We start from the raw sequence: 11,232 nt of genomic DNA on the forward strand, positions 1-11,232 counted from the left end.
TTTCATCCCTTAATCTCTGTAATAAAAAAATAAAAACTGCGACGAAAGTCACGGCGCAATGAAAAACCTAATGGTCTCTCGGCGCAGTGACTCCCGATAACTCGCCCGCTAATTAAAGAATCGTCTCTCCCCTCCTAATTAATATTAAGGAATGAAACCAATGCTGTTCGATGGAGAATTAAATTCCCCATCCATCAACCCCTGTTTCATCCCTTAATCTCTGTAATCAAAAAATAAAAACTGCGACGAAACTCTCGGCGCTATGAAAAACTTGATGGATAACTTGCCCGCTAATAAAAAAATCGCCCCTCCTCTCCTAATTAATATTAAGGAATGAAACTAATGCTGTTCGATGGAGAATTCAATTCCCCATCCATCAACTCGCAATTCATCCCTTAATCTCTGTAATCAAAAAACAAAAACTGCGATGAAATTCGCGGCGTTATGAGAAACCTAATGGATAACTCGCCCGCTAATTAAAAAATCGTCTCTCCCCTCCTATTTAACATTAAGAAATGAAACCAATGCTGTTCGATGGAGAAATAAATTCCCCATCCAGCAACCTCCGTCGCATCCCTTAATCTTGTAATAAAAAAATTGAAACTGCGACGAAAGTCACGGCGCTATGAGAAACCCAATGGTTTCTCGCACTGAGAGAAAAATCAAATTTCCCCAACTATAAAATTATAGTAAAAAGAGGCTTCAACAATTTTTTGTGAGGTATTGTAACTATGGTACTGAAGAGTTGCTCTGACAGTGAAATATAGTTGCTGATACCATCCGACACAACTATGGATAGGCAAGTCAAAATTACAATCCTTATGTGTGCCATCAACACAGCTTCCCCTAGTATCAACAAACACAGTGATTTTGTTCATCGAGCTATAGCTATTGCTCGCTTCACAATAATTAAATTGTATCGGTTATATTTTTTATTTTTAAGCTTTACTCAATATTAATATGGTAATATATTTGGCAATCTATAATTAAACGCATAGGAAGGATTTTCAGAATCCTGGATTTTTTCAGAAATTTATGGTCCCAAAAAATTCGGAAAAAAATCCAGGATTTTGGCCTGTTAAAAAAAATGTTATGTAAATTTTTGCAGATTTTTCGGGTTACTGGGTAGGGAGTTATATTTAATTTTTGAAAAACACTTGTTTTCTCTTCCAGTCAATACTAAAAAATTATTTTTATTACTTTTTCATACGTTAAATTTGCATTTTCTGCTCAGCTTTCCAATAGAAATATTTTCAGATTATTTAAAATTATTTATACGCCATTTTTGCCCAAAATACATGGAAAATCTCGGTGAAATGCGGGTTACAGACCTTCAGGCAACTTTGATTTTTAGGAAAAAGGATTTAAAAAAAAAATCAGAATACTCCTTATATATATACAATTCATTAAAAAATGAAAAAAAGTGGTTAATCAATTCGGCCCCCATAAAAAGATTATAATTTAGTTGATGAAGTCGTTTCATTCATAAAATAACTTTGAGTGCCCTCTCCATTCATATTTGGCTACATCATTTCTCCAATTTACCATGCATGAATAATTTTTCTCTAATTTTTTCTATATTTTTCGTTGAAAACTGTAGAGGAAAGGATTATTTCATTTCTTTAACAATAAAAAACTCCCCCGATACAAGTTCGGTGAAGTATTCTCATTCAATGGAGTTCCTTATTTATATTGTTTTATTCCTAAATACAACCGAAGGTGGATGTAGAGGACACTCAAAGTTATTCGATAAATAAAATGAATTTATGAATTAAGTTGCAACTTTTTTATGGGTGCTGGAATTGAATACCCACTTTTGTTTATTTTTTATAATGAATTGTATACATAGGAGTATTTTTAATCTTTTTAATGGAAATCAAAATCGCTCGAAGGTCTAACAACACCAGTTTACAGCGATTTTTCATGTTTTTTGGACAAAAACTGGTTATAAATAAATTTTAAAAATCTGAAAATATTTCCATTGGAAAGCTGAGAAAAAAATACAACTATTATTTATGAACAAGTCACAAAAATATTTTTTTTTGTATTTAATGAAGTAAAAAACAAGTATTGAAAAAAGATCAAAATATCTACCTACTCAGCTGCTCAAAAAAATCTGTAAAAATTCACAAAAAAGTTGTTTCAATGTACGAAAATCCTGGAATTTTTTACAATTTTTTGGGGCAATGATGGGAATTGAGTTGAGGAATTGAGCTGAGTTGACAGAGAATTCTTCATAGGGAAATGTCCCGCGAATGAAACGTGAGTATTATAGACAAACATCCGAACTCCAATATTTTTCTCGAATATCATCTGTACGACAGACCTCAATGTTAAAAATGTTATCCGATGTCGATTACATAACATAGAGGACAGAGGAATATAGAGGAAAGGGACGACAAATTATTAGACTATTATTTTGTTCCCAACATGAAACTTTTATTTACTCTAATGGAACTTATAGTTTATGACAAGATACGATCAATACAAGTGGAATAATCTGGCACTCGTCGGTTGAACTAATACAAATCATGGAGTTATCGATCTCTAATTATACCAGAAAAAAAATTGAGCGGCTCTTCCCAGTATTTTTTGGTAACTAATCGAGTGCTGAGTGGAATGTTGTTGAATGAAAAATTAGCACACGAAATAATCTTCATCTTCTCTCCATCCTTCCTCAATCAACTATGACAACTATTCCTGTATCCTAATGCCATCTTCCAGAGATTTTTGCATTGAATAAATACTTGTATTAAATTTCCAGAAATCCAGAAGACAACAAAGAGAAACCCAGTTTCAACAATACTTTTTGGATTTTGCTTGTTGCCTTTTTCTTCATACATCCTTTCTTACCGTTCAGTCTCAGTAAATAAAAAGCTATCAAAATACTCATCAATTATCAGAGGACACGACAAGTTCATATAATTCAGTGGATTACCTATAAAGTATTTAAATAAAAGTATGTACCACAAAATAAACTGGAGAATCAGATAGGTAATATTTTAATCTGTGTAACTAATTATTAAACATGTCTAATATGCTTGGACAGTGCCACGGGCACTTTTTTAAATTTCTATATTATGAAGATTATCAGTTTCGCGATTCACACTACATATGCAATCATCAACTCATCGAAAAAATCATTCTCCTGTCGATATTATCGATCGAAAAAAAATAGAAAAAAAAAATCACAAAAAACATGAAAAATCAAATATAAAAAAAAAGGATGAAAATGATTTGTTCAACTACCTGATTACTGAAGCAATCTGTCACACCGGGATAATTATAATACTTTTTTTCACAATAGCGAGTCGTTTTCCCTCCTAAGCCATAATTTTTTCATCTTCTCTTATTGTATATATAATAATCATATGCAATTCCTGATTGCAGTTATATGCTATATCCTTTAAAAAAACATATCAAACACACTCAGCTGATTGGGCATTGTCTCGTCAACTGAAAATAAAGCTTTGACATTATTGAAAGAATCATTCACCTGTCGATATTATCCACCTTGGAAAAAAATGCCAAAATAAATAATAATATATGAAACCAAACAAAAAAAAGGAATGATATTTTCATCTAGGTGATTACTGTTTTCTTAATTAAGCGATCAGGAATAATTATTATTATTATTTCACAATAGCCTGTGGTTGTTCTTGCTCAGACAGTATTTGTTCGTCTGCTCTTATCATGTTAATCATGAGCAATTTCTAATGGCAGTCATATACCGTCTACTTCAAAATAAATATAAAACATAATGGACAGACAAGAGATGTTGGACACTATGAACATCCTCCCCGCTTTCAATTTACATAGTGCCCATAATCTTGTACACAAAAAATGAATTAACAAACATAAACGTTATAATCTATCAATCGAAAATGTTAAGGGCTAGTAGACTATAGATCTGATTCATCTAGAGCCAGTAGTTTTTCATTTTTAATATTTGGTTAGTCAACTTTTGACTGAAATAAAATGCTCAACTTCCCTTCCGTGTACTCTATCCTTGGTCTGTCCTCTCTTCATTTTTTACATCTTAATATAGAATTTTTCAGTGTAACGCTATGTGTTAGAAAGAGAATAATTTCAAATCTATGGGGAATTGAGCGCCATGAGAGTGCTAGGGAATAATCGTTTTCCCTATATTTGAGAACCCCGTTTTATTGTTAGTAAAAATAATGGCTATCACGCCTATATCAACCGTTTTTCGTATAATATAATAGTCACATTTTCAATAAATGTTCAATTAAATAAAATTACTGTGTTATCAATATGTTACTACTCTGACCCGTCATAACAACTGGCGACCGTGACAGGACATCCTTCGGATACCGGGGTCAGAGTAATGGATAAAGCAAAAAAAACACGTGCTATGTTACGAACGGCGTTTACACGTACGTACAATCACCTCCTAACCCAACTGCAAGCTGAACAGCCAGATAAAGAACAAGTCAACGCACTGTTCATGCTTTTGAAAGAGAAGACCAGTGAGTTGGAGGACGGTGACCAGAGGTTCATCGACTTGTTGTACGAGGAAAATGTGTCAGAAGAGTTACTGGGCAATGAGATTGAGTCCCAAGATGAGTACAAGCTGAAATATCATCACGTAAAGCTCAGAGTTTCAGCACTCTTGGAACCCCCAGCAGAGTCGACATCTCAACAGGGCCCTCAACCACATAACCTCTCCTCGACGAATCACTCGGTACTGGACAACAAACGCGTCAAGCTACCCAAGATTGACCCTCCCAAATTTAGTGGACAGCTGAAACACTGGCTTTTGTTCTGGGGTCTCTTTAGGCCCATTCACGAAGACGTTACGATTACCAAAGAACAAAAGTTTCGCTACCTTGCACAGGCAATGGAGAAAGGCTCTGGTGCAGCTGATCTCGTCACCAGTTTCCCCCCTACAGCAGAGAACTACGACAAGGCTGTAGAGGATTTGACAAACCGTTACGGTAAGAAAGAATTGCTCATAGAAATGTATGTTAGAGAGTTGTTGTTGCTAGTGCTCCACAAAGCAGTCCCTGGTTCCCATCAAAGCAAACTCTCGAGTACATACGATAAATTGAAGACGCATCTGAGAGCGCTAGAGTCCTTGGGAGTCACGACAGATATGTGTGCAGCAATGCTGTACCCACTGGTGGAATCATCTCTCCCAGAGGAGCTGCTCAGAGCCTGGCAAAGGCACTCAACGACTCTAGACATTCCAGACACCAAAGCCAGACTCGACAAATTTATGGATTTTTTGGAGGCTGAGGTAGAAGCGGAACAGAGGATTTCCATGGCCATCGAGGGTTTCGGTTTGAATGCTGGATCCAAGAAAGAAGCAAACGACAATAGAGACAAACCAAAAAAGAAGACGAAAGATGAATCGAAGCCAGTGGCCACCGCAGCCAGTCTACTGGCAACAAAAAGTACTTCGGCCCCAGTCAACTGTCTTTTTTGTGACGAAACCCATGCCAGTGAAACTTGTGCAAAGGCGAAGAAGATGAGTCTTGTAGAGAGGACTGCGAAATTAAAAGAGAAGAACGCCTGTTTCAAGTGTCTGAAGGTTGGACACAGTTGTAGAACTTGTCGCTACAAAGACAAGTGTGGATGGTGCGGAAATAAACATGTTTTATTGATGTGTCGTCAGATGTCCACTCTTTCTTCAGGAGAAAGTAACACGAAGCCTGACGTGACGGAGCAAAATCTCGCCAATTTGTCAGCAGACCCAAGTGTTTTTCTGCAAACGCTCGTCGTAAAGGTCGTAAACGGGGACCGCCAGCGGACGGTGAGAGCAATGATTGATACTGGCTCCCATCGATCTTACATCCTGGAGCAAGTTGCAGAGTCTCTGGGCTATCAGGCGGAGCAATCTCGTACTATGGTGCATTCTCTATTTGGAGGTTCCCAGACTCGCCCTCAAGAGCACAAGGGCTACAGAGTACACGTACGTAGTCTGGATCACAAATACGCCTGTAATTTCCTTGCTTACGAACAGGGCAGCATCTGTCAGGCTATTCCCAGGATCGCGGAAGGTCCTTGGCTGGACAAATTAGAGAAACAGTCCATTCACCTGACTGACATCGGACAAGGACACCAGCCCATATCACTCTTGATAGGGGCTGACATTGTGGGAAAACTCTACACGGGACGTCTGCAGGACCTCGACGAGGGCATCACTGCTGTGGAAACTCGTTTAGGCTGGACCATCTTGGGGAAAACTACACAAGCGACAACAAAAAGAACGGACACCGCTTTGTTGACGTTCTCGATGTTCGCCCAAGAAGCGACTGTCAGCCGGCTCTGGGATTTGGACGTGTTGGGCATCACTGATCCTGTTCAGAGAGTTTCCAAGGAAGCTCACCAACAACAAGTCTTGGAAAAATTTCATGACACGACGAGAGTGAACTCTGAAGGCCGCTACGAGGTCTTGCTTCCTTGGAAAGAAAATTACCCAACGCTTCCAGACAATCGTTTTCTAGCACAGAAAAGACTAGAGGCGACGTACGCGAATCTAGAGAAAAGAAATGTGGTGAAAGAATACGAGGACGTGTTTCAGGCATGGCTACAGGAAGGCATCATCGAAAGAGTTCCACAAGCTGAGGTCGAAAACAAGGGTCACTATCTGCCTCACAGGCCTGTCATAAAAGAGAACAGCACGACCAGAATCCGACCTGTCTTTGACGCTTCGGCGAAAACTAAGTCCGATCCGTCGCTTAATGAATGCTTAGAGACAGGGCCCAACTTGATTGAGCTAATCCCCTCACTTCTCTTGCGGTTCCGAGAACAGAGAATTGGGGTCATCTCAGACATCCAAAAGGCCTTTTTGCAGATCAGCGTGAAGCCAGAGGACAGGGACACTCTAAGATTCCTGTGGAAGCCGACTTCAAACCCACAACAGACCCATACTTACCGTCATCGAAGAGTCGTGTTTGGAGTCTCCAGTAGTCCTTTCTTACTGGGGGCCACGATTGATCTTCACCTAAACCAGGCGATAGAGAAAAGCACTACCGAGCATCGGACTACAGTTCTCCAAAAGCTGAGAAAGTCGTTTTATGTGGACAACTGTGTCACAAGTGTACATTCTCTGGAGGAATTTCTCGAGTTTCAGAACATGGCTATCAAGACACTGCAAGCTGGAGGTTTCAATCTCAGAGGTTGGAAATGTAGACATTCAGAAGAAGCGGTCAGGGAGAGCTCTGTCCTGGGTCTCACGTGGAATCGCCACGAGGATACGTTGGCATTGGCTAAACCAGTGGACCAGGTGAAGAAACCTGCTGCGGTCACCAAGAGGGAGATTCTCTCTGCCACTCAGAGCCTTTTCGATCCATTAGGCATGGTCTGTCCTGTCCTCATTTGCCCCAAGGTGCTGATCCAGAAACTCTGGTCCAAAGATCTAGACTGGGACTCTAGTGTCGACCAAGAGACGAGAAGCGTGTTTAACCACTGGCTCGACGAACTCTCCTGGCTCGGGGAATTAAAAATTCCACGTTGGTCTTTTGGAGGAGGTCCTAGTGTGGCTTCTGTCTCTTTGCACGCCTTTGTCGATGCCAGTCAGGAAGCCTACGCTTCGGTTATTTTCGCAAGAGTTGAAGTAGAAGACAACGTGGAGTGTCACTTCATTATGGCGAAGTCCAGAGTGGCACCCAAAGTCAAGCCGACTATTCCTCGCTTGGAGTTGTTAGCGGCAACGGTGGGAGCTCGACTGATGGAATCGGTGGTCACCGCGTTGGGTTACGAAGGGCTTGAGCAGCACTTCTGGACTGATTCATCGACGGTGCTGGCCTGGATTCAGAGGGAGAGAGAGTGGGGTGTCTTTGTATGGAATCGTGTCCAAGAAATCCGGCGATTATCGAACCCACAGTCTTGGCACCATGTCCCCGGAGCTCTCAATCCAGCAGATTTACCCTCCAGAGGCTGCACGGCCAGACAGCTGGTCGATTCCAAGTGGCATGAGGATCCCGCCTGGTTGAAACTCCCTCCAGACCGCTGGCCGAGATCTGCGATGGAAGTGAACGAGAAGGAGGTTGATGGAGAGATCAGGAAAACCACGTCGAAGAGAAAGATTCCCAAGAGAGGCAGCGTCTCCTGTGCAGCAGTACATCACGTATTAAGTTGTGTAGAGAGCTTGACTAGCACTAAAGAGGTGCCTTGGTACATGTCCAGGCTCTCTCGGTACACACAGATCGTCCGTCGCATGGCCTGGATACAACGTTTTGTCGGTAACTGTAGAAATCGTCGAAGAATTTGCATCAGTGGGCCACTCTCCCTGGAAGAGGTAAGAAAAGCCGAACTAACGCTTTTTAAATTGGTACAGGAGGAGAGTTTTGCGGGTGCAGGCGATCCACGTCTCGCAGGAATGACAATCTTCGTCGACTCTGATGGACTCATACGTCTGAAGTCTTTGATTTCCAATAGGAGCGATGAGTTGGGTTTTCGTCTCCCGATCGTCCTGGATTACAGACATCCTCTTGTACAGAAGCTTATTTATCTCCAGCATCTTGTTCTAAATCATGGCCCAATCGACTACGTCATGAACAAGCTTCGAGAAGAGTACTGGGTGCTCTGCTGCAGAAGGGCAGTACAATCCATCGTTCGTCGCTGTATCGTGTGCAAACGTCACACTGTCAAACGACTAGAAGCTGTGCCTGCTCCCTTGCCGGAAGCGAGGGTGAGAGATGCTGTGGCATTTGAGGTGATTGGGGTTGATCTAGTTGGACCCTTGTATCTCAGGAATGGTGATAAGGGCTGGGTAGTTCTCTTCACGTGTGCTGTTTTCCGAGCCGTACACCTGGAACTAGTCACGTCACTATCCACCGATACATTCTTGGAGTCGCTAAGACGTTTCATTGCTCGCAGGGGACGCCCAGCTATCATTTACTGCGATAATGGCACCAACTTCGTGGGGGCGCACAATCTACTGCGAGGACTAGACTGGGCAAAGGTCGTCGCCCGCGGAGTGTTGGAGAGGATCGAGTGGCGCTTTAATCTACCCTCGGCTCCCTGGTGGGGAGGATGGTGGGAGCGCCTGGTACGAGTGACCAAAGATCTCCTGAAGAGGACCCTGAAGAAAACATCCCTGACGTATGAAGAACTCCAGACGACATTGTGCGATTGTGAAGCTGTGATTAATTCTCGTCCATTAACGTATTTGGCCGAGGACCCAGAGCAACTGATCCCACTTTCCCCAGACATGTTCCTTAGGGATCTCCGTTTACACGGAGTCGCCGACCTGGATCAGGTCGATGCCCAGGCCCTGAGAAGACGCCTACGATATCGACAAAGACTCAAGGATGAACTTCGCGAACGCTTCCGTGTTGAGTATCTCGGGCAGCTAGCTCGAAGGAGTTTCGAGAAGGGATTGAACGGCAGCCTCAAAGAGGGGGACCTGGTGTTCGTCGGTTCTGACAACACAAAACGTCTGGATTGACCTCTGGCTAGAGTGATTGAGGTTTTTCCGGGAAAAGACGGTGTTGTCAGGGTGGTTCCAGTGAAAACGGCGACTCAGACCCTGACAAGGCCTATCCAAAGGTTGTTCCCACTCGAGTTGTCCTCTTCCGAGGCCTCTGAATTGACTGGCGAAACCAGCGCTTCAGGGTGTGAGCCTGAGCAGCTATCTACAGTGGAGAATACTCCTATGACTGCTCCATGGAAGACGGTCACGCGTAAGCACACTATAAAGAAGAACATACCCAGAGCCAACGTTGGTCTTGAACGAGAAAAACCCAGCAGCCCCATCGTTACCAGGGGTGGGCGGGTGGTTAGAGCCCCAAGGAAATTACAAGACTAGAGTCTACTGACGACTAACCCCTGAATCGTTTTTCATTGATTATATTTTATATGTATTGAGTTGAACAATTCTTGTTACAGAAATACCGATATTCAACTCAAGGTGAGAGTAGATGTTAGAAAGAGAATAATTTCAAATCTATGGGGAATTGAGCGCCATGAGAGTGCTAGGGAATAATCCTTTTCCCTATATTTGAGAACCCCGTTTTATTGTTAGTAAAAATAATGGCTACCACGCCTATATCAACCGTTTTTCGTATAATATAATAGTCACATTTTCAATAAATGTTCAATTAAATAAAATTACTGTGTTATCAATATGTTACTACTCTGACCCGTCATAACACTATGTATAACTCACAGCTCATGGTATTCTTAAAGTAAACCATTTATTTTTTTCTGTGAAATAAATTTCTTATGGAAATCATATTCTAGCCCTTAGTATTGTACCCTAATCTTTACTTCTCATAAATTTAAATAATCTGAACATCTCAGAATTAATAAATATCAAACTGTCACGTCAAAAATGAAATAAAACTTGACGATACTCTATTTTTTTTCTACACGTTAATGAAAATGATTTCTACAACTTTAGAAAAGAAAAATGAATTTAAGAAATAATCTAACCCCAAATCTAATTTAAATTTGAAAATAATTCCCGATAGAAATTCCCACTGGATGAAGGAATTAAAAGAATTTAAACACGAGTTTTAGTTTAAAAATGACTCCGAAGAGTCTATATTTTAAAACAATAACACTGAAATTTTTAATACACAAAGACTTACAGTTGGAGAATCTCTGCTAATCCCAAAGGTTATTAATTCACTTTTCAACTTAACCGGTTGCCGCTGATTTTAATCTTGATTTTATCTCAATCAATAACTAAATTTAACACTTTAATAATATTTGAACGAAACTTGGAAAAATTCCTCGTAAGAGAATTTCCAAAATTAAAAAAAAAAAAAAATAAAATAAAATAAACCACAAACGATTTACTCAAAAAAAACTAGTCACGAAAGACTGTTGAAAACTATAGCCACGAAAGACTATTTAAAAAAAATTATAGCCACGAAAGACTATTTGAAATAAGCCTTGAAAGACTTGGAAACTTGAAGAGTTACGGTGGAACTGAGGCACAAAACGACGCGCAAGTGGTTTTGTTACCTCAGCCTGAGGGTGTGTCCTCAGATGCACGGAGGGAAAAACTAGGGGACCAATGGCTAATGACCTTGGGCCCGAATTTTCCCTTCCTTACACTCCGCTCTCAATGTTTCAGGGTTAACTCCGACCCCTCTACATTGAGATGTCGAGAGTGTGGGCGGACTTTTCCAACCCTCGACTGCCAATGAGAATTGTTTCGGGAGGTCCCATTTTCTCCCTCCACAATCTCATTTATTTAAAACTAAAATTTAAACAATTAAATTCTTAAACAAATAGTTCTTATTTCATAATTTT

General features: G+C 40.8%; 1 protein-coding gene across 1 annotated transcript; it reads left to right on the top strand.

Moving 5' to 3' along the window:
• The first annotated feature begins 4,348 nt into the window (after positions 1-4,348).
• LOC107043840 lies at positions 4,349-9,418 on the top strand. The gene has a single exon (XM_015265490.1). It carries the CDS (start codon positions 4,349-4,351, stop codon positions 9,416-9,418), a length of 5,070 nt encoding a protein of 1,689 aa, XP_015120976.1.
• The last annotated feature ends 1,814 nt before the right edge of the window (positions 9,419-11,232 follow it).

This window comes from Diachasma alloeum, unplaced genomic scaffold, assembly GCF_001412515.2.
Source record: "Diachasma alloeum isolate Michigan unplaced genomic scaffold, Dall2.0 Dall_scaffold_00641, whole genome shotgun sequence".
Taxonomy (NCBI): Eukaryota; Metazoa; Arthropoda; class Insecta; order Hymenoptera; family Braconidae; genus Diachasma; species Diachasma alloeum.